This window comes from Pleurodeles waltl, chromosome 11 (genome assembly GCF_031143425.1).
Source record: "Pleurodeles waltl isolate 20211129_DDA chromosome 11, aPleWal1.hap1.20221129, whole genome shotgun sequence".
Classification (NCBI taxonomy): Eukaryota; Metazoa; Chordata; class Amphibia; order Caudata; family Salamandridae; genus Pleurodeles; species Pleurodeles waltl.
In genome coordinates this window covers 137,495,956-137,523,696 of record NC_090450.1, presented here as the reverse complement: position 1 = coordinate 137,523,696, position 27,741 = coordinate 137,495,956, and the positions used below count along the sequence as shown (strand labels likewise).

At 42.0% G+C, this 27,741-nt stretch overlaps 1 protein-coding gene across 1 annotated transcript in view; it reads left to right on the top strand.

Annotated features, from left to right (window-relative positions):
• Positions 1-1,271: 1,271 nt before the first annotated feature.
• The window catches only part of LOC138265500 (lysosomal amino acid transporter 1 homolog), a 154,230-nt gene continuing 127,760 nt past the window's right edge, over positions 1,272-27,741 (top strand). The window contains exon 1 of the mRNA XM_069213276.1: positions 1,272-1,640. Within this exon, the coding sequence (XP_069069377.1) occupies positions 1,462-1,640 (179 nt within the window). The 5' untranslated portion in view covers positions 1,272-1,461. The remainder of the gene's footprint in view (positions 1,641-27,741) is intronic.

Here is a 27,741-nt window from a genome sequence, read left to right as displayed (position 1 = left end):
CTCGGAAGGGCTTTTATTAGTCTTCTTAGTAACTTTCCTTGTTGGGCTTCATGCAAAACGATTTTAAAAAACATCTAACTATGACTATCAAAATAGAGTGGTTGGTAACTAGAAAGAAAATCAAATAGACATAGCAAACAACATAATTGTCAATATACCTTTCCTCAGTTTGGATCAGCAAGCTGTGACAGTGTTCTTCTTCAGGACATCAGTCTGGTCAGCAGGCATCAGGATTCAACATCAAAGTTCAGAAAAGGCAAAGTCTTTACAGCATTAAGGACAAACGCGTCTCTAGATGCTCAATAAAATAATGTCTTCCCTCGGTGCAGGCTGGCTAAGTTAGATTTCCTAAAACTACTTCCCAAATCCCCATTGGTCAAGGGATTGCATATTCCTACTTTGTCCAATAAAACTAAAACTTCAAATCTGCATTTTCTGATAGTTCACGGTTCACATGTCAACGATTGGCTGCTTTTGCAATGTTCTCATTATCCGGCTCGTCAGGTAACAATATTGTTGCAGCTTATACTCCAGTCAGTGTCTCTGTTGTCTTCACCTGAGAAAGTCACGCTTACGCACATTACGTCTACAATGTTACATTTAACAGGAACAGCAACTTCTAGCAAGCAGTTCTCATTAGAAAGACTTTCAGCTACAAATACATTAGGGCAGCCCAGTGGAAAATCACAATTCAGTTCATTAAACAGACATTTTATTAACAGTTTAAGAAATAAAGCTTGACATGAGGCTGTGCAACTAGGCCAAGACCTCTGCTAAGTTAAGGCTTTCAATTAGTAAAGCTAATACATAATGCATAACCCTAAATATGACGTATTACTACATTAATCAAACAAAAGCTCAATATTTTATACTAATATGGCATTAATAAATACATTTTGTAAACATTGGCAGCCACTCATGTGGATACATTTTAAAAACGTGCATTATTTTCTCTAAATTATTATTACATTTTATAGGCAAATCCATTACTCAAAATACATGAATATTCATTAATATTTTCTGTTAAAACTCCTGCTCGAACGCTAATATTGTAAAGAGGATATCTATTCCCACGCTACTACTGCTTGCCTTTAGGTCTTGTCATTGAGCCTGTTCCAGGCACACATTCCGAGACCAATAAAGATCATTATCAGAGATAGGCTTGGCCCACGTAGCCTATCAGCACAGGTTATTCTAAACCAATCAGGTTTAGCCTTACAAAAAGCTGTTTCCTGAATGGCTAGTCCTCTACGGGGATTTGTTTGAGATGCTTCTCCGTTCAGCTCTTTTGTAAAGCTGGCAGGATGAATGTATTTTGGACACTGATGTTTGTAGTAAAACAGGGGGGAAAGAGTCATGCGAAATAACAGAGGGGGCAAACGCCCCCCACCCCCTAGTTTCTGACCGTCTGCTACAGGCACATAAACTCTCTTTTGGAAGGGGGGCGTTCAGATTTTCGTAATGAACCAGCAGCTGCCGTCCGTTTTAAATGCCTCGCCAGTGGCTGCGAGTCGACTGTGCGTGAATGGAACTCCTTGGATCTGGCAGTTCTTCCAACAATGTGTGGAAAATTCGTGGGACTATTGCAGCGTTGTTGTGGGGCTAGTTTCCATCGCATGCTTCCTCTTTGCTGCGTTACCGTAAGTGTCAAACTTCCTAGCATTCTTTCACGCGCTTGACACTTCCTGGGTTGTCCGGTTTGCATTTTGTTAGTTGAATGTATGTGCCACGTCACTTAGGTGACTACAGTAAGGACTGGTGATTTAGTTTTCATGGTTTGAAGACAAAATATATGATTGTGGCAGCGTGTGCTTGTGAAGAGAGTCACGAGGTTGGTGTTTTATCGATTCGAATCTCCGTTTACTCATGAATTGCCTTTTTATCCATCTATGCGATTGTTTGTGAACGAACATAACTTGTACATAACCCAGTCGAGTCCATATTGTGGACTGTGCACAGGGCAACTGGAAGTGCCCGGAATTGGAGTAACTGAATTATGCTTTATGATTGAAAACAAATTATCCATCCCGTGCTGTATGGTTTTTATATCAAACTCATTGCTATTTTAATTCATTCATACAAAAGAGATGCCGAGCTAAAAAAAATAGATTGATTAAGAATGAATATTGGACATATACATCAAGTTCTATTGAAAATATTAATAATAGTAAAAATAGGTAAAACAGTCCTATTCAAACTGTTAAATCCGAAAAATGTGCTTGTCTTGCATCTTAGCCCACGAGTTCCATTTTGTTTTATTGTAATGGGCCACTGGAAGTTCATCAGCAAAGCAGAGAAAATATTGCACATTACACATTTAATATGGACACGTCTTTCTAGTAAGTGTTTTCATTTGAAGACGTCATAAATTATTAAAGAGAGGCAATAACTTCTGTTTTGTTTTAAGAATACTGTCTGTGATGTAAACAAACAAAAAAAGCAAAACATTTTGATTACATCGAAAATGTACTTTTTAATGCTCTGTTTGGCTACATAGGACTTTGTTTCTTGCTGCAGAGCAGTGCTTAATTTGTGCCTATTGTTTCCGGTGAGCGGCACCGACAGTTATTTTTTGAGGAGTGGCACTCATTTTTCTGCCTCAAGCACTTACTGAGAGTTAAAGACACATATCGGAAAGTCGGAGGAAGAGAAAAACGTTAAAGCGTCACAACAGTGGAAAGCAGAAAGCTGCAAGAGTGAGCTGAAGAGGCAGGGAGTGTCTGTACATGGATTGAAGAGGCCAGAGATGGCTTCAGGATTACGCTGCCTCAGTATTCCGTGTTCGCACATTTATTTGCAGCAGCCCCATGTTTAAGAGGAGGGCTTTGGGCACCAGCACGTTTTTATTTACAAATTAAGCACTTATGCAGATGAAAAAACGATGTGCCCTAGTGAATTTGTGATGCTAGCATTATTGGATTGTCGTATATATGTAGCACTTTAGAATCTTTGTGGGGCCCAAAGTGTGTTTAAGATGGGCAAGTAAGTAACTACTGTTATTCATGGTTGAAAGAACATTGTTTATGGTTTCCAGCATGAGATGCATGTATGGTGTTGTGAATGTGAGGAATGGAAGTGTGTTCCAATAGTGTTGCTGTAAGCCAGGCTGCTTCACCATATTGCGTGATTTAAGGCATGGCAAACTGAGAGAGCTAGCATCACAGTTTGAATATACTTTAAGGTCTAGCATAGTATCTCTCAAGCGCTGCTTTTCTGACGTGTTGGTATGTATGTGGGCTTTTAACCAAGCCCACTGCACGCCCATTACTGTCACTCGTTCATGGGCTTGCCTTTCAAAAATCCATTATCATTGGTAAATGCTTTGTTTGTCCCTCCTTGGGGCGGTTTTGGTACTGCCTTGGGAAATGACTTAGCTACATGGATAATTCCATTTTTGCCGATATGTTTGACTGCGAGCGAACTTCTTTTTCCTTTTGTGTCTCTTCTTGGCGCTCATGGCCATGGCTGCTGTGTTGCTTTGAACCAACTATATTATTTCAACTGTTTTACTTTTCATTTTCAATTTATCTGGCAAAGAAAGTCCAGTTAGGAATTTACAATGGGAAAAATTCTAACTCAAGCAAAAGCGAGACCCATTGCATTGTAAATGCTAGTTGTAAGTTGCAGCAGTTGACCTTAATGTTTTACGAAGGAGCAAGGTCTTTATTGGTCTTCTAAATTCTATTTGATTGCTATCTATACTTTTTTTTTTTTTTTCTTGGGGACCGTGTTCCAGAACCCTCATGTCTTTACAAAGAAGGATCCCCCATCTAGTTGAGTTATTTTAGAAGGGGCTGATCAACAAGGAGCCCAGTCTTGCTCTGAAATTCCTGTTATCAAAGTAGAGACATAGTTTCTATTGTAGAAATCGGGTTATGTCCTTTTGATTGCCTGAGAGTGCTTTTCATGAGATTCTTCTTGCGACAGGAAGGCAGAGCATGGTTTTGAATGTAGAGGTAGTGTGTTAATGTCAGCTCAGATTTAGCACTTGTCTGGCTGTGGAATTCTGGATTTGTTTGGGTTTGTTAAGTAATTAACTAAGGAGCCAAATTTAGAGTTCATTTCCATATCAGATGTGTAACGGAGCTTGCACTCGAGGCAGGGACTCTGAAGGAGACCCCAGTGAAGCACACTTTAGGATTGTTATGGCGAAGAAAGCTATTTTTGGTCTCTTGGTTAACCTGAAGTTGGAGTGAGAGGCTGGAATCTGTGATCATGGCCACATTCTTTCACGTGTAAATGTGTTTGGTGTAGGCCCAATTCCTTTTGTCAAACAGTGGGAGGTTCACATTTCTGCTACTTTGCATGTGAGGATCTCAGTTTTTGAAGAGTTGAGCTTCATTGATTCCGTATCTTCCAAGTGTCTAGTGCTTTTATACGTTTGTTGAATCAGCTCTGGAGGCTTTTCCAGCTCCAGAAGACTCTGGGCCTCAGTAGATTAATTGTAGCAAGTAAGCTTAAAAGAACAGACAAACTATGGGAATGGGGCCAGCTACTCATTAAGAAGCAGTGTAACGATCTTTAAGACATTAGGAACATCTATAGGATGTCTGAACGGCAGTGAGCAGAAATGAGGAAGCATGACAATTTGGATTCTGTCAGCCTTGTAGGACTTCATATTATTAAGGGTTGGACCTAGATTTTTTGCCTCTTATATTTGAAGTAGGAACTGATTCTTCATAGTCTTACAGTCTGAAGGTATGCCAATAAGAAACAGGGCAGCTATTCCATTCGAGTATTGGGTGTTCAAGATGTCATCTGGGAAAGAAGCCTACTTGGGTGGCAGGATGTTGTTTTGTTTGAAGAAATCCAATTTGAATAAACGTTGGCCTTTCTTTTAGATTCCTATATATGGGCTATTAGATTTGGCATGTCATTTTTCTGCCCTCTGTAACCAAACCCTTCACTGACACTAGTGAATAGCATGGCCTCAGGACCAATCAATCACTACAGCTTGAAATTCCAGATTCGAAAACCTGCCTTCCATTTAATTAATCTCTGCATGGGGCTGAGACTACTCCCCGAAACGCTCTTCTGCAGACTTTAAGAACTGTTATGCCATTAATTGTGTTTGACCATTGTCTTTGTGTTTCACCACTGCGCATATTAGTTGTTCAATGTTCATCAGTAGCACATTACATTCTGTATTCAGTTTAGCTGCCTATTGGCTTTAACGTGGAGTTCGACATTGCAGATGAGCTGTGTTTTTCCACATGGTTGACCAAGCTGTGTTTTTCGTATTTAATTCACACCAAACCCTAGCTGATAAGAGAGCGTATATTTTGTGTTCACCTCTCTATCCATCCTGGGAACGAGTGAAGTTTGGAGACTTGGCCACTCTCCAAACTTGTTCGGTTCCCCCACTGAGCCAGCATGTTTAGACTAAGGGGCCTGTTAGCAGGCTTTTTACGGTGGCCCTGGGCGGCAGCAAGGGGAAATTTTCCAGGACTTCAGTCATGAGCTGATGTCAGCTGCCTGGCCTCCCATTTGGGAGGAAAATCTCTTTCTCGCAGTTGAACAGGAGTCATCAACTTGCTGGCATGAGAAAGATGACAAGCCCTACGGTGATGCAATTTTGACTTTTATGCTTTACTTTGAAGTTATGCTATAATATAATCACATGTATTTGCTGTGTACATTGCAATTGAGAAGTACTTTGATATATTTTGCTTTCATTGCTGTGACTACTTTTAAACGTGTGCTTCCAACCTACTAATCTCGTCTTTCAGGAGCCTAGTGGTGAAGTAATAATAATAAATGTCTTCTTTAAACTAAGAAGTGCATTCCAGAGAAGTTTTGTCAGCTCGGTCATAAGATAAGGAAAGCAAAACAAGAACTGAACCAAAAATGCTGAAAACTTCCCCTTTAAAATCCACCTAAACTGAACCTGAAAAGTACATTTCCCCTCACTTATTTCTTGGTTTACTCTCATTAGATTTGTCATGTTTCAACCAGCACACAGTCTCCTCCTTTCCAATCTGTGCTATGCATCTTAGTGTATGAATGTGGCTCAACTGTAATTGCTGGAGACCATTCATTTTTCCCAGTTGCTTGTTTCTTATTCGTGTCCCAACTTGACAATCTTGTTTGGCACTGCCCATGGAGCATTGCCTTTTTACAGTCTCTTTGATGGCTGGCATCTTTCCTTCCACTGCTTTCTTTTTGAGCACTACTTTTTCTTTTGAGTTGAGTACTCCATTAGAATGTGTGTGTTTTTGAGCTGTCAACTTCATGCACATCTCTCTCTGTACACTCTGTGTTTCAGCCTGTTGCCACACTGCTTCACTCTCCCCTCCTTCTTCTTGCCTTCACTGTTGTGCTTTTCCCCACTGCTTCCCAGTTTGCCATCTGTGTAGCTTCCACTCTTCCCCCTCCCCCATCCATCCTATGTTGCTTTGCCATTAGAACCACACTCCTCCATGTTGATTTGCTGTTTGCTCCCACCCTCTCTTGTGTTTCTTCTGCTCACACCCCGACCCCAATGTTGGATTGATGTGTCATGAAATGTGTTATGACTAACAAGATTTTTTGTCTTTCCTCATAGGTGCTGTAAAAGTTGTGTACTGTTGCTGGAGCCAGTTTTTCTAGTCTTTAGTTATGCCTCTTGTCATTTTTTTCTAGGTTTCTAATGATGTGTTAATATATAGGGGTTTATTGTTGATCCAGCCACCCTTGTGATGCCTTTTTTGTGATACTTTGAAGAGAACCACTTCGTGAAAAGACTCTTGGAGGCATAGGTGCAATGGTTGAGTCACTCGAGCGACCATTGGTAATGAGGCAGACAGCTATTCCCTAATGCAATCTAGGTTGAATTTCTTCCATGCACTGATTAATATGTGTATTAATATTGGAGGCGGTTAAGAGAGGGAAGTGATATGAATTTGAAGATAAAGATGCCGATGCCCACTTCAGGTGATGGCATTGATTCCTGTAACTGAGGTCCATACTTTTATGGTTATAATTTGCATTCCGAATATGGCCAGCAGAGTATATGGGTCCACTCACCATTGAAGGTTGGAGATGAGCATGTCAGTATGGATTAGGTTAGGCTGAATGAACCAGATCTTGAGGTCACCTTAGATGCATAGCTTTGGGTACTCAGCTGTTATGTCCGAATCCAATTCCAGAAAATCATTTGGGAAAGCAGTGCCACGTTGGAGAAGGTCAGTAAAAGAGCAGGAATGTGTGGTGTATGTTAGGCTGGGTAAGGAGCTTCAAGTGAGGAGTCACAATCCAACGTTGTGTAATTTTTAGGGTCGAGCTTGCGAGTGCATGCGTTAGCGCATGCGTCCCGCTTGTGAGAGACTGTTGTATTCAACAGGGGCTTGGAGCCTGCCTGACGATCACCATTTATTGGGTTGCGTGACACTCTTCTTTACAGCCTCGTTATTCGTCAAGGCATGGCTGGCATCATTTCTGTTTCTTTGTGTGGAGCAGATTTCAAGAACTAATTGATTCAATGTAATTAGTGCCCGTTCACTGCTCCCGATGTGATCGAGGTACTAGTTGTCCTTTTTAACTTCGAGTGCCTTGCAAACGGAAGGCATGTGACTGGCAAATAGCATGCCCAGCAGGACAAACAAAATTGCAAAGTTTTATTTTTTAAAGATAACTTTCTTTTAATTTTACCAAGTTGTCTTTTTTTCAGTTTCCACTCATGTTTTCTTTTGTTTTTGCTCGTGGGTGCTGTTAACAAAAGATGACTATTAACTTGTTCTAAATATGCGAGACGTGTTGCGCTGCAAATGCTTGTTTATGTTGACAGTTGGTAATGGGCTGTTAGATATTTCTGTTCGTCACCGAGCACACTTCTTTTTAGGGTCGAGCCTGCGTTGCATGCGCTCACGCATGCGTATCGCAGCGAGACGCTTTTGTATTTAGAAAAGGGCTCGGAGCCCTGTCAACTTCACGTCAGTGTTTTTTATTGGTTCGTGGGCTTGCCTAATAAAATCTGCTTGCTTTCATTAGTCAAAGGCAAGCATACGTCATGCCTTTTCCGGTGGCTAGCCCTCCTCGAGCGCAGCGACCAAGTACAGAAAACATGCGAAGCTCGCTGTTTTCCATCAGGCTCGTGGACTTCTTTTTCTCTAATTTACAAGCGCGATATCGCTTGGCAGAAGTTGAGCGCTTTACATAGTTAATTTCACTTTTTTCGGGTTGTGTACACAAATGCACTTTTACCCGATAGGTGAAAAGTCGGGTTAGGAGTTTACAACACGATCAGCTCTAACATGAGCAAATGCGAGACCCGTTGCATTGTAAATGCTTGTTTTAAATGGGGTTAGTGTCCATTTTGTATGACCTTGTGTGAAATGTCAGCCTGGTTTCCGGATGAAGCCAAATATTGTGTCATATATTTGGATTCTATTCTTGCTTGAGGATTTTCACAGTTAAATTAGTTTGGGGTGGAGGGTGTCTCAGGGAGTCTTCTATTTTCCTATGCACTGGGTAGGATTAGTGCTCACTGTTGGAGTGGCCTAAGGAGATGGGAAAAATAGTACTATAGTGATTACATGGTCTGGAGTGTGGCTTTGCCAAGGGACAGCTAACCTCTTCAGCAAGTGTTTTTTCACATGTGGTGATACGTTACACAGTACTGCTAAGTTAATTCTGAGTTCTCTGTGCCAAACTACGAGAGGGTTGAGCACAGGTTAATTTAGCGCTTCCTTGCGACTCATCCTGAAAAGGAGTGTGGTTATTGCTTGACCAAAACTCCAATTTCGCACAATCTTAGAGATACAATCTCCTTGATCTTGTGCTTAGTACAGCTGAGATACTATTCGTAACACACAAAACAAGGTGTTGCCCCAGCTATGCACACGCTCACGGAAACTTGAGAAACGAACTAGCATAGCCCCTAGAGAGAACATAGTTGAGAATGTAATAATATTTAAATTTTTCTCTGTTGTATTCACTGTTAATGAAATGCTTAACTGCTTTTCATTTTTAGCTTCTGTGATGTTAACAAATTATTGTTTGCACTAGATTAAGGTGTTTTCATAAAATTATTTAAATAAACTATAAAATTAAACTATTTAAAATAAATGTCAAAATGCATTGTCAGTTTCTAGTGATTCTTGAGTGTGTAACTAATTATTAAAGAACATTTGGATTACCACTGCGTCCCTGAACCCCTTAAAGGACTATTGGTATCCCAGAAAGCAAAAACACAATGCCTGCAGGAATGCTAGTGTGGTTGTGTGGGATTACAGTAACTTGGACTTCCTCTGCTCGAGTGGTAGAGCACTGAACTCAGTCTATACAGCAGTGTTTTAGGAGTCCACAGCTTGAAGACCTAGGTTAGAGGCCCAGAGTACACAACATGAAGGGTACATCATAGTAGTTCTACGGGATCGAGTCTGGTGTGACAAAGGCACAATCTAAGTAATATTTATATGCATTCCACTTTAGAAACTCTGTGGGTCAACTCAAAAGTGCAGCTCAAGGAGGTTTCAAGATTAAACAGACCCCCACAGTATTGGATCTATAATGCCAACACAGGAGCAGGGGAAGGCACAAACCAACAAATATTTATTTAGACTTATAATAGGGTGGGTCAATGTTGTTAACCCAAAAGCTGAAAAGACGCTTCGCAAGGACTACACATCACTAAAATAGACCCCACACAGAGGCTCTATGGGATCAACTCACAAAGGATGAGGGTGCAGCTCAAGTTGTATGTGAATAAACACCACTTTAGAGGATCTGCATGGTCCAATCCAGTAGTTGCCAGGGCCCCCTTAAAGGCAAATAAACAGACCATTAGGGTGTCATTATGTTGAACCTAGTATGAAGGATGGGGCAAATAGTCACCTCATTGGTGGGTCTGTTGGTCAAGTGGTAGGTGGTCCATGGAGAGCCAAGTGCTTGGAGGTAGTAGAAAGATGATGTGATGTGGGCCAGTGGGTGTGATATTAGGAGGAAGAGGCAGAAAATATAAAGAAGAAAAGAAGAGGAAAAGGTAGAACATGTCAGTTTCTGGTAATAAGCCACAACTGGTCCAAACATGGGAAATGCCATAGGAACACCTTATAAACAAATTACCATTTACATGGGCAGTATTTTCAAATGTTAGCATCACACACTTGTGTAAAATAATGAAAAAGCTGGGGCCGAATTTTGATAGTCCGGATACAAATAAAAAAGTAGGATTAGGTAAAGTGAGATAATTTTCATCCATGGTGCTTCAACATAAGTTTGCCCTATTGGCTAGTCTGCCTTTCTTGAAAACTAGAAGTCTATAATATCACCTTGAACAATGTGATCATTAAAGCGCTCGTTACGAGTAAAACAGGTTCCGCCGCCAGAAAGATGAATTTTCATCTGTCTTCCTGAACACAGATATGCGTGCATAGAAGACAGATGAAAACATTACTACAGCAACCAGGGAGCTGGTACTGCGGGGGAGGCCGTGAGGCTCCCCCCGGGGTCCCAGGTAGCCTGTAAAGAGCAAAAAATAATAATAAAAAATCGTCAGGGACCGCATGGGAGGCCTTGAGGATTCCCCTACCGTCCCAGATAGCCCATAAAGGGCAATGGAAAGACAATAAAAAAAAAAATAGCCGAATGGTTAAGGTCCGAGAACTTCACACTGACAGTTGAGGGTTCGACTCCAGGTGTATATGGAGTCATTTCCCTCCTCTAATTGTTTTTTCATCTGCAAATATGTAAGGCTTATATTGAAAGGTGATCTCACTATTTTTAAATGGCAAACATATTTTTATTTTCAAATTATGCAGAAATATCTCTTCTAAGTATCTCAAACATCAAAGCCAAAAAAAAACTCTCTCTCCCTCTCCTCTCTCTCTTTCAATCTTTCTCCCACTCATACACCCACACAAACCTTCATGCACTCACTCACAGACCCACTCGGACTCTCACACACCCACTCACAGACCCATTGAAAACCACATGCACCCACTCACAGACTAACGCACACACTGACTTACCCCCTAAAACACTGATTTACTCACTCTCCCACCCAGACAGACACACTCACAACCACTCTCACCCCCAGATACACCTTCTCACATCTATTCTCGCACCCAGAGAGACCATGGCCAACGCCAGCCGTGCAGGGTCAGAGGGCTCTGCGCAGCTTGGGGTTGGCCAGGACTCTGGTTGGAGGCCAGGTTTTGAGGGCAACCTCTTCTGTGCATGGGTGAAGTCCATGTACGGTGGAAGGTAGGGTGCTTATAGGGGGTTGGCCTCAGGGCCTGGCTGCAGGCCAGTCCCTGTGGCCAACCGCCGCCACGCACTGCCAAGGCCATGTGCGGCGGTGGTTGGATTAACATATATAGTACTTTTCATTACTATATGTTAAAAAAACATAGAAATTCACCAGGAAAAAACAAAGGTTACAGGGATGTTGTAGTTAGGCTCACATTTTAAACGTACAAAACCATAGAAATTCGCCACTTATAGTTAGGTATCTCGAGTAACTATAAGTCGTGCCCGTGCCATGCACTGCTAAGTACCTCACAAATTACGGCACTCATGACATCTATGATAACATCACTGATAATATTAATGTAATATTTACAGTAACATGTTTTACTAACAAACTGCATGGCGGGGACACGAGTTATAATTACTTTAGGATGTGTGTGTATATATATATGTATATATATATATATGTGTGTGTGTGTGCGTGTGTGTGTGTGTGTGTATATATATATATATATATATAATAATACAGAAATGTACTTTTCCCCCTCTGCCATGTTGTCTGACATTTACATGTCTTTCCCCCTGATGAGCTCCAAAGAAAAGGGAAGCACAAGCCAGGTACGTTCAGGCTAAGAATGTGTGCATTTATTTAATTTCCGGTTTCTTATGATTAAAGGTGCAAGTGCTCAGAAAAATATGGTGACATGTTTCCACAACTATCTATCTATCTATCTATCTATCTATCTATCTATCTATCTATCTATCTATCTATCTATCTATCTATCTATCTATCTATCTATCTATCTATCTATCTATTCTATCTACACACACACATAGAGAAAATCTCCGGTTGTGCCTTATTGTGTGAGCAGGTAATTAGCCAATTTTGTTCCTTGTTTTCAGAGGACATGACCCAAAACTGCACTTTATAGTACGTTTTATAATAAGGTTTGTAGTACTAGACACATTACTACAAAGTATAATTTACGGAGTGCTTGCGGAGTTTTAGCACTCTGCTTGTTCTATGTTTTAATGCATGGAGATCTCCATATACATACGTGTGGGGAGACTTCGCAGTAGCTGCGAACACCACCACACATAAAAAGGTAGGTTCGCCAGATTCGTAACACTCCGCATATAAATTTGTGAATTGTACTTAAAATGTAAACTTACTCAGTGTAGGTTTTACCCTTGTGAATCAGGACCAAAGACTTTTACCCCTGGTAAAAGCAATACTACCAGAAAGTAAAGATAGTTAAAGCCAGAGCTGTAGGAGAAATTCACACCTAACATGGACCAACTTAATAACTCTAGTAATTAATAAAGGGGTTTAGGTAATATGACGCTTGCCCAGGTCCAACTATGGCACAGCACCTTCAGATATCCAACAAAATATATTCGATCGAGCTCCTTAGGCACACACAGCAGAGCGATGTGTAGGTGGCGTTCCTGATAATATGAACAGGTTGCATAGAAACCAGCCCTCATTGGGCTTTGATGGAGACCCAGATCTGTAGAAAATTTGTACCCAGACTACCAGAATCACTTTGAGGCCATAGACGCGGCAGGGTTCGTCACATATAAAAGCCAATAATATTCAGTAATATGAGTTGAGGAGGCTAAATGCCACATGCTTTATAAATGTCACCAACACCCCGTGATGGTACTAGAGCAGGGTGCACCTATATTCAAATAGGTATTTTCATATGACATGGTGTTTTCATTAAGAGAAGTTATGTTTTTTTCAATGGTCCTTTGGCTGTATTAGGTGTTTGAACTTATAATGACGCGTTGGTGTAGCTGGAGCGTGTTCCAGTAAATAGTTCAGGTGACGCTCTGCAAGAGGTGCCTACATTTGAAACTGAAAACCGATAAACCCAGAGTTTTTTCAAATGTTCTTGCTGGCTTTGACAAACAGGTTCCATTGAACCCCACCCATGTGAAGAAGTGATACTATTCAGTGCAACACTTTTTAACAGGTAATCAGGCTTACTCCCATGCCCACGTACATTTCTCTTTTATATGGCATGAGTTACTATAGATTGCAGCTTCATGGCATTGTAAATAACTGGAGTTATTATTACCCAACTAAATGGCACTACTGTTATCAAGCACAGAACAATGAAAAATATGTTGCTATCAACTTCATTACTGCAGGGGGAACAGTTGCTCTGTCGAGCTGTCCTACGTACTGTATTTGCTCGCTATGTGTATCTTCTGGTATAGGGACTAACTTGATTAAGGTTATTGTGTCAGATTTTATAGGGTAACCTATAAGTTACAGTTTTAATAATAGGGCGCATCTAGCACATTCACAGTCCTGCAGTACCCCAGTTTAATTAGAAAAATATGCAGTTACCCAGTTACTGGTCATTTTGCTCCTTACATGCTTTCTGAGTTTAGCTGTAACAATACCATGTTTTTTCTATTTTAAGTGCATGACGGGGATAAGTTAAAATCTTATTACACGCACAAACTAAATGTGCAGCAAGCATTAGCAAGGCCAATAGGTCTTGCCTTTTTGGTGTTTAGGCTTGGCAATTGCTTATTGTGCATGCATATCTGCAAAAAAGGAGGAGGAGCAATGAATTACTAAGCACAAAGTGGCATTGTTTGGGAAAACAGTGGACCAGCTCAGGGATGGGGGACAGGGAGCAACAGGGAGAGAGAACGAGAGAGAGAATATCGGGGGGGGAAGAGCAGCACATAAAAGAGAGAGCATAATAACACATGATGTTCACATTTGTTCGATCGCAGCCTACCAACTGTCTGGTTTTCTGAAGACACCTTTAGGGCGTTCAGAAAGCTGACCTAGGAATGCATTCTGCCCGTTGCTTACCATGGCTTTGTGATTTGTAACTCACACTTTCTGGCTTTTCATTTGCTGGCTTTATTTGTTTTAGGCTGTTCAGCTTTAGTTTGTACCTTTCCTTGCCCATACCTTATTTACCATACCCTTCTGAGTGCTCCCTTTCTGTAAACAGATCTGTAAATATTGTTCTTATCTCGTCACACATGCTGTGCATTCCAAAGTGGAGGTCAAATATCAATTGTCTTCTGAGGGCGCTTGTTAAACTTCTTTCTCTGACGTCAAAGTGAGTGGATTTATATGACAATCTTTTTGTATATATTGGGGGAGGAAAGAGTTTATTTCTAGCACGTGACAGAAAAACCCTTGGGTGCCCGGGATAAGATGGTTACGTCCTCGGCTCTGGCGCTCAGGTGCCAGGGGGTAACCACCCCGTCCTGCAACCAGCTCATGGGGGGAGCGCTAGTGCTCCCCCCCCCCCCCCCCCCCAAGAGCCTGGGCAGGGATAGAAGGGGAATCGCTTCCCACATAAGTGAGGTACCATTTTTATTGGGAGACTTTGGGGAATGCTGGGTGGAAGGAAATGTGTGGCTCCTCTCAGATTCCAGAACTTTCTGTCACCGAAATGTGAGGAAAAAGGTTATTTTCTTTTGCCATATTTTGAGGTTTGCAAAGGATTCTGCGTAACAGAACCTGGTGAGAGCCCCACAAGACACCCCATCCTGATTTCCCCTAGGTGTCTAGTTTTCACAAATGCACAGGTTTGGTAGGCTTCCCTAGGTGCCAGCTCCATGTTACGTAGAGTTATTGATGAACCTACAAGCCCTATATATCCCCACAACCAGAAGAGTCCATCAAACGTAACAGTATATTGCTTTCAAAAATCTGCCATAGCTTGGAAAAGTTATAGAAGAACATGTGGACAGAAATGTATTTTTTTTAATTTTTTTTTTATTTTACCTTAATTTCAGTATTGTTTTATTTTAGCTGTTAAGTTCTGTAGGAAAACCTTGAAGGATCTACACAATGACCCCTTGCTGAATTCAGATTCAGAAATGTTTAGCTGTTCGGGATCCAGCATTGGTTTCACACCCATTTCTGGCACTAACTGGAAGGAGGCTGAAAGCACAAAAAATAGTAAAAATGGGGTATGTCCCAGTAAAATGCCACAATTATGTTGAAAAATGTGTTTTTCTGATTTAAGTCTGCCTGTTCTTGAAAGCTGGGAAGATGGTGGTTTTAGCAGTGCAAACCCTTTGTTGATGCCATTTTCGGGGAAAAAACACAAGCTTTCTTCTGCAGCCCTTTTTCCCATTTGTTGAAAAAAAAAAAAAGAAATCACTGTATTTTGGCTAATTTCTTGGTCACCTCCAGGGGAACCCACAAACTCTGGGTACATCTAGAAATCTAGAATCCTAGGATGTGAAAAAAATGTTAGCTTATGTGGACAAATAGTTATGAGGGCCGAAGTGCGAACTCCCCCAATAGCTAAAAATGGCCTGGCACCTGAAGGGGGGAAAAGGCCTGGCAGCGAAGGGGTTAAAAGAACTGTGTAAGTATTTCAGAATATATCAGAATTAGGAACACAAACAAAGCGCATTTCTGAAGTGTAATATATTGGTCATTTTAATTGAAAATCGATTAAATTAAGTCACAGTAACACCTGTTATTTTACGGTGATGATTAATCACAAAATACAGTGTTAAGAACTTTATATTAAGGTAATTATTTTGCAACATTCATTTACAAGGCATAGGTTTCAAATCAGTGATATTTGGATGCACATTATAACTTCCGAGCTTCATGTTGGTTCGGATAGGTAAATCATGGGGATGATGTATTTTTTGGAACTTATGGAGAATAGTCCACAAGTAGAGCGTCATACTCACAAAATGTGATTTGAAACTATTGCTGTTTTGGCAGTCCATGCATGTAATCCCCTGTACTACTTTATTCCAGCATCAGCAGAACTGTGTTTTTTGTTTTTAAAGTAAATTTGTATTTCTTTTTACATTAAACATATGATAATAGAACAGGTGACCAGTGGCCACATTACCCCCCCCCCCCCCCCACACACACACACACTTTTTTTCTTCCTTCCTCTGCCCCTCCCTTTTCCTTGAGGTCATATGATACATTTGTAGCACAGTGTGGTGAGTTAATGTCTTTGTGTGTTGCAGGGGGATCTTCCCAGGCTTTGTGTCCAGAGGATCATCCCGTGTTTGTCTTGTCTTTAAACTGGTACTCTTCTGATTCCTGTCTCTTTCTCTCCTTCTTCTGCCCTCTGTACCTCTGGCCGACAGTGCCCATCTATCTAATATTTTTTTCAAATTTCTCAGGGCATCCTCTATACTTGTATATCATTTTGCCCCTGGCAACATACATTCATCTCCTGCTCCCAGTTTAGTGTAGTGGTGATGCTATTGCCCCATTTGAGCACTACTTCCTGCTTGCATGAAACCCAAATTGACTAGGAGCTGCTTATATGTGGCTGCATCTGAAACACTCCATATGCTCACTGGGCCCAGGTTATGCCCAAGCACGGACGGTCTTTGGGATTAACCTCAAATCTCATCCCATTTCTATGTTTAGTGCAAAATGTGTAGTTACCACTGTTGCAGTCACTGGCAGAGTGTTTGTTGGTATCTTACTGTGATAAAGTACATGAAGGTTTTTTTTTTCCCCCCCGTGCTGCTTGGTCTGGTCTAAAAGCTCTGCGCATATGCCCCGTTATTCAGTATACTAACATGTGCAGCTTCATAATGGTTGCGGGTATTTGAGAGTGCTATGCCTCAGTCACATGTGGAACATTGAAGGGTGGATAAAGGAAATCCGTGGCGGGCCATCTAACCATAGTAGGGGATCTTAATACCCTGTTTATTGCCTGGAAGAATGTTTTTAGGGATAGCGTATGAGTTGTTCTGATGTACATATGTGAATCTTGGCAGTGCAATCATTTTGAAGAGCGCTGTTCATCTCATAAGTGAGAGTGAAAGCCCTCTCTAGTGTTTCATGGCAGACTAGAGTCCCTGGAGTGAAGGTACCAAGTTGTCTTAGTATGATTTCCCTTACCATAGAGATCTGGAGCCCCAAATATTTGAAGTGTTGATTTACAACCATTAGTGGCATAGGAACGCGTCTTGTTACTACCCAACTGCCCATCAAGACCATCAAGGATTTTTCCCAGTTTATTCTCAGTCCTAAATGTTCCACATTTAGTGGGAAGATTTTGACTGTTCTTGCCAGGGAGATCTCGGGCTTCGACAGATACAGCAGGATATCATCTGTGTAGAGGGATATCCGCTTTCCCACGTGATTTCACAACCCCACCCCCATATTTGGACATCAACTCTGATTCATTTCCCTAAAGCCTTTAGCATCAGCACAAATAGCATCAGGTATAGTGGCGATCTCTGCCTTGTGCCTCTTTGTATAAGGAATTCCTTTTGGAGTATCCAATTGACTAATTCGTGCTATAACAATATAATCCATGCCAGGAATTTAGGCCCCAAGCCCATTGTACCCAGAATTGGGAATAGGAAGGACCATTCTATACAATCAAAAGTTTTTGTAGCCTCTAGTGAGGCTATCACCAATGGTGTGTGCATCCCCTTTGCTCCAGTTATGTTGTTGTATAGTCTGCGGGGATTCAATATAGCTGATCTGTGGAGCATGAACCCATTATGATCTGGGTTGACCTGGGCTAGGATCACTTCACTTAATCCATTCTTCAATGCCTTGGCCAGTATTTGGGTGTCTGAATCAAGAAATTATATTAGTCGGTATGACTCCCCTCTATCTACGGACATCCTTTCTTTGGGAATAGGTGTCACAATTGCTGTGCATAAGTCTCTGAGGAGTTCACCTCTTTTGTGTGCATCAGGATTTAGTCTGTGTAGTGGTTTAATGATCTGGCTTTGCATTTGCTTAATGAATTCTGCTGGGAGACCATTAGGGCCTTGGGTTTTCCTAGAATAAAGCTGCGAGAGTGCAAGTTGTATTTCGTCCTCTGTCAAGTATGCCTCTAGTGCTAGGGCTCTGGGTTTCTCCAGCTATCTGCAGGGGCAATCCTGGACAAAAGTTGTGCAGGTCATGTTTGTACAGGGACAGTTTTTCAGTGTAGAACTACTGCATGTAGTCTGCCATAACTGTTGGTATGGCAGACTACCTGTGAAGTTTTAATACTTTTGGATTTATGACCTCTCTCATATAAGTCTTATCTCAATCCCGGTCACTGATCTACGCCAGTAGTTTTCCTGCCTTATCCCCTGCTTTGTATATTCACCTTTGTTGGGTGTAGGTATATCTGTTTAACTTTGTTGCTAGTGAGTGGTATTCTTTCTTTTTTTTTAGGATTATGTGTGTTTTGATGGCCTTCGAAGCCGTTTGGGCTAGTTTTGCCTCTAGGTCTGGTAGCTCTCCCTCCACCTCTAAACAGGCTTTCTCCCTATTTTGTTTGTTTCCCACTCCTGATATTATCATCCCGCCGCATTTTAGCTTTATAAGCCTCCCATAGAGTCGATGCCTCCTGCACTGTATCAGTTTTTTCCTTAACGTAAAATATTGTGGTTTTCTGTAGACATTCTACTTTCCCTTGGTTTGTGAATCGCCAGGCAGCCCTTCTTCACTCCCTAGGCTCTTTGTTTCAGTGTTTCTAATGTAATGCTTAATGGGGAGTGGTCTAATATCCCCCTTGCTTTGTATTAAGCCTCTGTAATTCTAAGAGAGGAATGAAGAAATCTATATGAAAGTAGGTATTGGGTGCTCCCATATAATACGAGCATCCCTTGGTGCATGCCATGTTACATTCTCCAAATCTCTCCCATTCCCACCACATGTATATACATTTCCCTGTGTTAAGTTGGTGTGGCTGTCTCCTTTGGGCTCTGCCTGTGCATGTAGTGTCATGTTGAAGTTTCACCCCAATATTGGTTTGGTCCATTGTATTTCTGTAAGGCTGTGTCCCAGATATTGTAGTGTCTGTTTGTAGCCATGGATGGATGTAAACGTAGACGAAGGCCATTGTCTCCCTTTCCTAGTCACCTAATACCAGTGTGTCTTCCTAGTGTGTCCGTCCATACTCTGGTCACATGAAAAACTTTTGCCTTTTTGACTAGTCTTTCTACTCTCCTAGACCCATGCTGTCCCCGGAATGACTGAGTACAGTGTATTTTACTTTTTCTAGTATAACTCTAGTGGTAACTTTCTTGTATGTTTACTGTTGATAGACTGTGTCTGCCAAGTACCTCACCAGTGCCTTAGCCTTAAACACTAGGCCCCATTTAAGCATATTCCCCAGTCTGTTCACTTTCCATGTATGCTCTGCCATTGTCACTGTTGTCTACCCTTGCCTGCATAGTTCTCGTCCTCCCTGTTTTTGTGGGACCCCTTGCCATTACCTGTGTCATAGTTACATAATCAACTTATGACCAACTTCCCAACTCCCATTCCTCCCTACTGTACTTTGTCACAGTCTTTAAACAGACCCCCACCCCAGTTCAGGGTATGTGGCCCAAGTATTGTGCCTAGTGCATATTGAACATTCCTCGATGGGGTCATGGCCCCGCAGGTCAAAATCTGTTGTCCTCTGCATCCTATTGGAGTTGATTGTCTAGTGGTCCCCATTTGCCTTATCTCCAATGTGCTGTCCCCTGTTTTCAGCCTCTTGCCTATTTAGTCCACTGTCATAGGGGATGACCACTAGTGGTGTAGTTCCTCCAGTATCATCTCCTGGGTTCTCTTTGCTATCACTTGATTCAGGTGGTTCTATCACTAGCGATGACCATCTGTTGCCCGTCATCCATGGGTGTCTTTTCTGTACTTCCTGCACCATTTTTTACCATTCCCTTTGAGCTTGGCCACTCTACTCTTGTTTCTTGCTGCTGAAGAACCAGAACCTTATGGGCCTGGCGGCGCAGGGTACGCCTAAAATCTCCTTGGATTCACCTGCCTCAACTAACAGAGACACGGGACACTCTGTCAGGCGTAAAAGATCAGATTTTATTAGCTGCAGCTAGTACAGTTGTCCAAGAAGTACACAAGGTATGTTCTCAGGAGACTGCCACTTTACTTTGTGGCGCACAATCTTATATACCGTATAAAAACCATTTATTAACTACATACACTCCCAGAACACATAGAAAGGAGCCAGTAAGAATGATGTAAAGATAGAACAGAGTCAATAGAAATGTCGGAAAAACAAGACAGAACAAAGTATCAAGTGACTTAAGGTTGCCTCCCCTCCAGCTGTGTTTGTCACCCCTCCCTTGAACTAATTCATTAACCGATCCACAACGAAGTTTGCATGTGGTGCGATAAGTTTGTGTGCGTTTGGAAGACAGTTGTGAAATGAGAGGATACTAGCAAGGGACAGCGAAGGCCAGACGATAAGATAAGATTGGCGGAGAATAGTGTGAGCCTACAGATAGTTGAAACAAGGATTAGAAAACCAGACAGGGATTAGTGTACTCGGTCAGACCTTAATACCAGTCTTGTAAAGATAGAGGCAGAAGGCTGTTTTGAACACCATGTTGCAGAATAAGCAGAAAAGGCAGAATGGACTTCGTTCGCTGTGCCGCCTGAGTGAAGGCAACATAAAATGGCGGCGGGCCACAAAATGGCGGGTCGATACGATCGTATTAAAAATCGAATTTCCTCAGACCCTCCTTTTGCCAGAACTCAGGCAAGATACACAAACTCATGTTAATCTGAGTCGATGTCTATGGCCATGAGGTCATCAAGCTGTTGCTGTACCATCATTTTGATATTCTCTGCTCTTTGTGACTTGGGTTTGGGAATACATGCAGTAGCACATAGGTTGCAGATGGCAGGACCGCAGTGCATACAAAGACAACAAGAGAATATAAAAGCTAAAATTACTCCAAAGAATGTCAATACCTTCCAACCCCATTTGGACAGTAATCCCCAAAACCACTCTGAAAAGGACCAATCTCCTTCGTCCTGATGAATCGACTCGGAGATTATGTGTAACTTAGAGATAGCTTGGTATACTGTCGGAGCGTCATTAGGTATGAAAATACAGCAACTTGATCCGATCAATTTGCATACTCCACCACGGTCCGCAAGAACAAAGTCTAAGGCAACACGGTTCTGCAAGGTCATAAGACGATCAGCCTGTAGTTCAGCTGTAATGTTACTTAAAGCTCCTACAGTGATGTCTATGGTGGTTTCTACGACACGAACCAATTGCCTTCTATTTCTGCTGTTGGCCATTGGACCCCAGAAGGGAAGAAATCCTTTGAGGAAATCTCCTCCCTCTTGTCCTGCTGTGTCTTTCGAATCCACAATCCCTCTGCCATATCTATTTTTATGATGGTTCGCAGGAGCGGTGTATGTAGGGGGAAGAAGAAAGGCTATATAACAAGTACCAGAGAAATCAGCTGGCAACCATGTATAAGCCCTATCGTGGCAAACGAAGTATGTACCTTGAGATGGTACTAACGGCGGTGAATTCAGGGCTGAATAAACATATGTATGGGAACATAAACTTTCTCTTTGTCCGGTGTTTGGAGTTCTACCATTTATTTGCAGACAGAAATTTCCTTGTTGGGGTATGACCCGTATCGGAGGAGATTTTCCTTGCTCAATCTTATCATTGAGGCTGGAAATGTAATTAGTTATGTTCCAATTGGTATATGCTTTTCTTTCATCTATGGAAGCTTCACTTTTTTCCATGATTTTAGCCATAGCTACCATTCCCTTTATCAATAAACTATGACTGAAATCTGAACCAACACTATGTGAACTGACAGGTTGTTTAATTTTACTTTGATATGCATTATTGAAAATGACAAAATAAGCCCAAGCGGAACCTTCATAGGAGAATGGAAGAACTAAATATGGCATTCCTTTTTCTACCGTATGTGGTATGAGTCCACACACCCAACAGTCAGTTGTATTGATCACTAACTGATGTTGATGTAACAACTGGACGAAGGAATTGTTAAAGTATTCAGTTCTTCTGATGAGTTCATGCTGGGGAAGAGTGTGAAATAGGTGCGGAGAGATAGTAGAAGAAGATGTAGAGGTAGGAGAAGAGACAACTTTTTGCTGCAGAGTAATAATGATCCAGTTTACAGATGCCAAAAGAATACACAACAATATAATGACGCATAGAGCAATACTACAACGACTACATATTTCTTTACAATTATTCTTTACATTTTTACTTTCTCTTTTATCTAATGTAGCCTCCATCTTTCTAAGTGGATGCTCACGGCAATCTTCCTCAATCACTGTAGTCACGATTATCTACCGTCCTATGACACTGTGAGGTCCTGCAGGCCTATTGCCACTTACTCAGGTCGTGACTAAGACTCCTACCGTGACCCTGCAACCGGGATAGAGTACTACATAGGAGAGAAAGTTACAAGTTCTTTGGTCTTGGTCTCAAATTATAGCGTTCCTGTCCAGAGGCAGTCTGGTTTTGAAACAATGTTCCTGGATTTGTCGTGTTCAAGCGTCGATGCGATGGTATTGCTTCTTGAAGGATGTCGTTGTCCTCTTTCTCAGAAAGTGTTCCAATTAGACGCGCATCACTGAATGGTACAAATTGCGGAACTTTCTCACTTTCAGAGTCACTGATGCCTCTACGGACCCACTGATCGAAAGGCAAAGGCAAAGGCACTTTCTTGCAGTGCACGGCATGCACCCAGTTTTTCTTTCCTTCGACTTTAACTGCTGTTCTTGTGGTCAAAAGAACCAGGCGTGGCTCTCTCCATCGGGGCTCCAAATTTCTCTGTCGTTGGAAATTTTTCGTGCAGACCCAGTCACCTGGTCGGATGGAATGACCTGGGTCTGTGGAAGCCTCTGGTAGAGCACTCTGAACCTGTTGATGAAGAACACGCAATTTAGTTGTAAGGTCATGCAAGTAGTCAATCAACATCGGGTATGGCAAGTCTGAGTATTTCTTAGGGCGAGGAACTCCCCATACATTAGCTGGGCGACCAAATATCACTTCGTAAGGGCTAAGCCCCAAACGAGAGTGTACTGCTGTTCTGATGGACAGAAGAGCCAATGGTAAAGCATCAGGCCAATTAAGTCCTGTGCTAGCTTGCACCTTAGCAATTTTAAGCTTCAAGGTTCCATTGTAGCATTCTACTAAACCAGCCGACTGTGGGTGATTCGCCGCGTGGAACTTCTGTTTTATGCCAAGACCTGCACAAACTTTTTGCATGACTTGACCCACAAATTCGCTCCCATTGTCACTCCAGACAATGCGCGGCAAACCAAACCTAGGGAAGAATTCTTTCAAAAGTATTTTGGCAGTTGATAAAGCAGTATTGTCCTTCAGAGGGTAGGCTTCTACCCATCTAGAAAAAGCACATACTACCACCAGAACATATTTGAGGTTGTTGCATCGTTCCATGTGAATATAATCGATCTGCAACACCTCAAATGGATATGTTGGAGGAGCAAAATGACCTGCTGGAGTTGGGGTTCCCTTTCCCGGATTGTACATCAAGCAAACAATACAATGTTTTACTACATTATTTGCACACTTTGGGATCCCCTCATTTTGCCACACTGGAGCCAGAAGTTTACATATTCCTTTTGCACTTAGGTGAGCTGGACCATGTGCCATAGTAACTACAGGTAGTACATAAGCATCTGGTAACAGCCAACGTTGATGTTCTGATAATTCAACCCAACATCCCATCTCATCTAACATTCCTGTACTTTCCTTCCACTTTCTCAACTCATTCTCCGTAGCCTCTCCTTGAATTGATTTCACACTCTCTACTGTATCTTCACACATTCCCTTTTCTCTTACGCAGTTTGCGGGACCTACAACATACATTCGACTTGTGTTGTCTCTGGCTGTCTTTTTCGCTACCTCATCTGCAAATGCATTTCCTCGACCAACATCGTCCACAATCTTTTTGTGTGCACTACACTTCACGATCGCTATCTGAGTAGGCATTGTAAGTGACTCAAGAAGTTCAGTCACTAATTGACCATGTTGTATCTTAGTACCATGGGAAGTAAAGAATCCTCTTTCCTTCCATAAGCGCCCAAAGTTAAACGCTACACCAAAAGCGTATTGGCTATCAGTGTACACGTTTACTCTTTTTCCTTCGGATAACACACACGCTCTAGTTAAGGCTATCAATTCAGCTGCCTGAGCTGAATTATGTCTAATGCGTGCTGTCTCCACAATCGTATGCAAAGTAGTAATAGCGTAGGCTGAAACTGTATCTCCATTCGGGAGCTTGAAACAAGAACCATCTACCCATAGTGTTCCATCTGGATTCACTAATGGCGTGTCTTTTAGGTCAATTCTACCCTTAGTCTCCTTCAGTACGGAGAAAACAATCATGCTGTTCAGAGACATCTCTCTCTTCTGGAAGAGGCAACAAAGTAGCTGGATTCAGGGTATTACATCGTTTGATGTGTATGTGACTAGCCAAAAGCGTCAGCTCATATCCGGACAACCGAGCACTCGTAAGATGCTGCGTTTTTGTCCTATTTAGTAAAATATCCACTGCATGTGGCACCATAACAATGAGAGTATTATCTAGCACTACTCCAGCAGACTGTCGAATAGAAATTGCTGCTGCCGCTGTCGCCTTAAGACAACTAGGCAATGCTTTAGCTACTGGATCTAACGTAGCTGAGAAATATGCGCATGGTCGCTGTTGATCTCCAAAACGTTGCGTTAAGACTGACAATGCACAACCCTCTCTTTCGTGGACATAGAGCGTAAAGGGCTTACTGTAATCAGGAGTACCCAATACAGGAGCAGAACACAAAGCAATACGCAAATCAGTAAAACTCTTCTGACACTCGTCAGTCCACGGAAGAGGCTGAGGCGTATCTTTTAAAGTTAGCGCCAACAGCGGTTTAGCCAATAAAGAGAAACTCGGAATCCACTGTCTACAATAAGAAGTAATGCCCAAAAAGGCACGTACCTCTCTTTGTGTGGATGGCACTGACATTTGTGCAATTGCCTGAATTCGTTCGGGGGTCAATCGTCGTCCCTCCTTTGACAAGAGATGACCCAAATAAGTCACCTCGCGACAGACATATTGTAATTTAGAAGGAGAAACCTTGTGATTCAGATCAAACAAATGACGCAACAGTGCAACGGTCACGTTTTTGCAAATCTCCTCTGAATCAGCGGCAACTAATAAGTCATCCATGTACTGAATGAGAGCGGCACCGGACGGTAAGGAAAAGGCATCAAGATGACATTTTAGAGCTTGACTGTAAACAGAGGGACTTTCACAATAACCTTGAGGTGCGCGTTTAAACCGGAAGCTTCGGCCTCCGAGGGAAAAACCAAAAATATCTCTACTCTCTTCGGCGATGGGAATACTAAAGAAAGCATTCTTTAAATCGATAACTGAAAACCAAGTCGCTGTAGAAGGTATCATCGTCAACAGAGCAGTGATATCTGGGACTACAGGAAACTGCGGTACGACAATCTTGTTTACCTCCCGAAGATCAATTACAAAACGATAAACAGGAGGCTGAGAAGGATCAGTGCGTTTAAGAACCGGGAGAACAGGACTGTTACATATATTTCCTCTCGTTTCCTCAACCACACCCTTCTGAATCAAATCATGGACAATTTCCAGAAGTGCTTTCTCACCTTCAGTAGAGATTCTGTATTGCGGAATACGTGGCATTTCAGCATTGGGCTTGAGAGTAACAACATAGGGTGGGATCTCAAGACAACCAACGTCATTCGGACCCGTAGCCCAAAGCGTTTCGGGAAGAGAAAGCAATTCAGGTGGGAATTGATCTTTTGATAAGTACATTGGACTAGTCATTTTCTGTCCTAGAGTGAGGTATACACCAGAAGGTGAACAATATATCGTAGCATGCATTCTTTTTAATAGATCTAAACCCAACAGATTTTCACCACAACCATTCGTCAGAAGAAGCGGAGCTTCTAAATCATAAGGGCCTATTGAAACAGGCAAAGGGCAAGAAACTGGATTGCGAACAGGGGCGCCAGAAAATCCTACAGATACATTCGTTAAGCCAGACAAAGGTGCGCCAGGGAGTTTAGAATGAATGATAGAGCTTCTCATGGCACCAGTATCTAAAAGAAATGGCTCTGAAACACCCATTGTAGTGACATTAACATAAGGTCCATTCTGATCCACTGGAATTGACGTAACCCCCTTACTTTGTCCATGGCTGTCCTATTCAAAATGAAGACTTTCATTCCCTCCTTCAATATACTGATCCTCACTGTAATACTGTGTAGACCTAACATTTTGCTGGTCAAAGTAATTTCCGGAATTTGGAGGAACAAAAGAACGCTGCCCTTGGGTTAACACACCTCGACCTCTACCTCTATTTGCTGACTGAAGACCACCACGACCTCGTGAAGCAGATGTTGCTCCATTACGCTGCAACAATGCCGGACAACTGTTCTTAAAATGACCTTCCTCCCTACAATAAGCACATTGATTGGGACCTAGCAAAGGTCTTGGAATGAATGGTTCAGGCTTTTGATACAACCTCTGAAACTGCGGAGGCTGTTGAAACTGAGGCTGAACATAACGAGGAGGATAAGCCTGTTGCAAGAGAACTTTAGTTTTTAATTCTTTCGTCTTTTTCTCTTGTTTTTCCCTTTCTTCTTTGTCTCTATTTTCATGATATTGTGCAGTAGCCAATATCTGGGCGGAAGAAGAAACTGCCCATGAACTCTCGGAGTCTTTTAGCTTGTGTGATAGTTCAGGAAGCAAGTTATATACGAACTTATCCACAAATAATCGCTGTCCCCCTTCTGTAGCCATATCTTGACCACTGTGATCAATGAATGTCTCCTCGAATCGGGTAAAGAAATCGGAAACACTTTCATCTTTCTTTTGTTTACATGCTGCTAGCTTATCCCAATTAACTCTCAAAGCAGGCATCATTGTTTTCATTAATGTAATAATCCTACCAGGGAGTTCTGAGATCAAAGCATCGGGCTTTGCACCACCTACTTGACCTCTATCTGCGTCAATAATAGCGTTCCAATCGCCGCCTAATTCTTGAGCGTGATCCTCTCTACGAATTTTAGCCCATATTGTCTGTGGAACTACATTTCCCATCAACATGTCAATATCTGCTAGATTCATAGTACATGCATCAACTGTTTGCGACAACTCTTTATAGTAACCAGCAGGATTTTTGCGTGGATCTGGTAGTGACTGTTTAAGTGCTAAAACTTCAGACCTTTTCCAGGGGACATGTATCCATATGCGCTGAAAATGCGCAGGAATAGCTGGATTAGCACCTGCTGCTGCAACTTCTTCCTTCCATATTGGAGAAACCTCTCTCATGGGATAGTTTTTCAGTGCTGTCCTAACTGAAGGATCAGAATCAGGAAAAGTCTGTGAGAACAATAGGGATCTGAAAGAAATAAGTGTTCTGACAGCGTTTTCAACCTTAGGACCCACAATAAGTCCTTTGTCAAAGTCAGCCTGAACATCTAACAGATCCTGTGGGACCGAACCCAAATTCATATCCTCCCATTCTTTAGCGAGAGTATCGCACATAACTTTAAAAACATATCTCTGCGTAGGTGCATTCCATTGCAGAAAGGTGGACATAATATCAGACGTACTATATTGGGGACCCTTCTTGATCCATCTACAAGCAAGTGAGTCCAATTTTTCTCGCTCTTCGGAGTCTGGGAATTGACTACGAGACTGTCTTCGAGAAAAAGCTGGAGACACGTTTAAAGCTTCAAAGAAAGGTGATAAGAGACCAGAGACAGTATCGGTAAATCGCTTACGCGT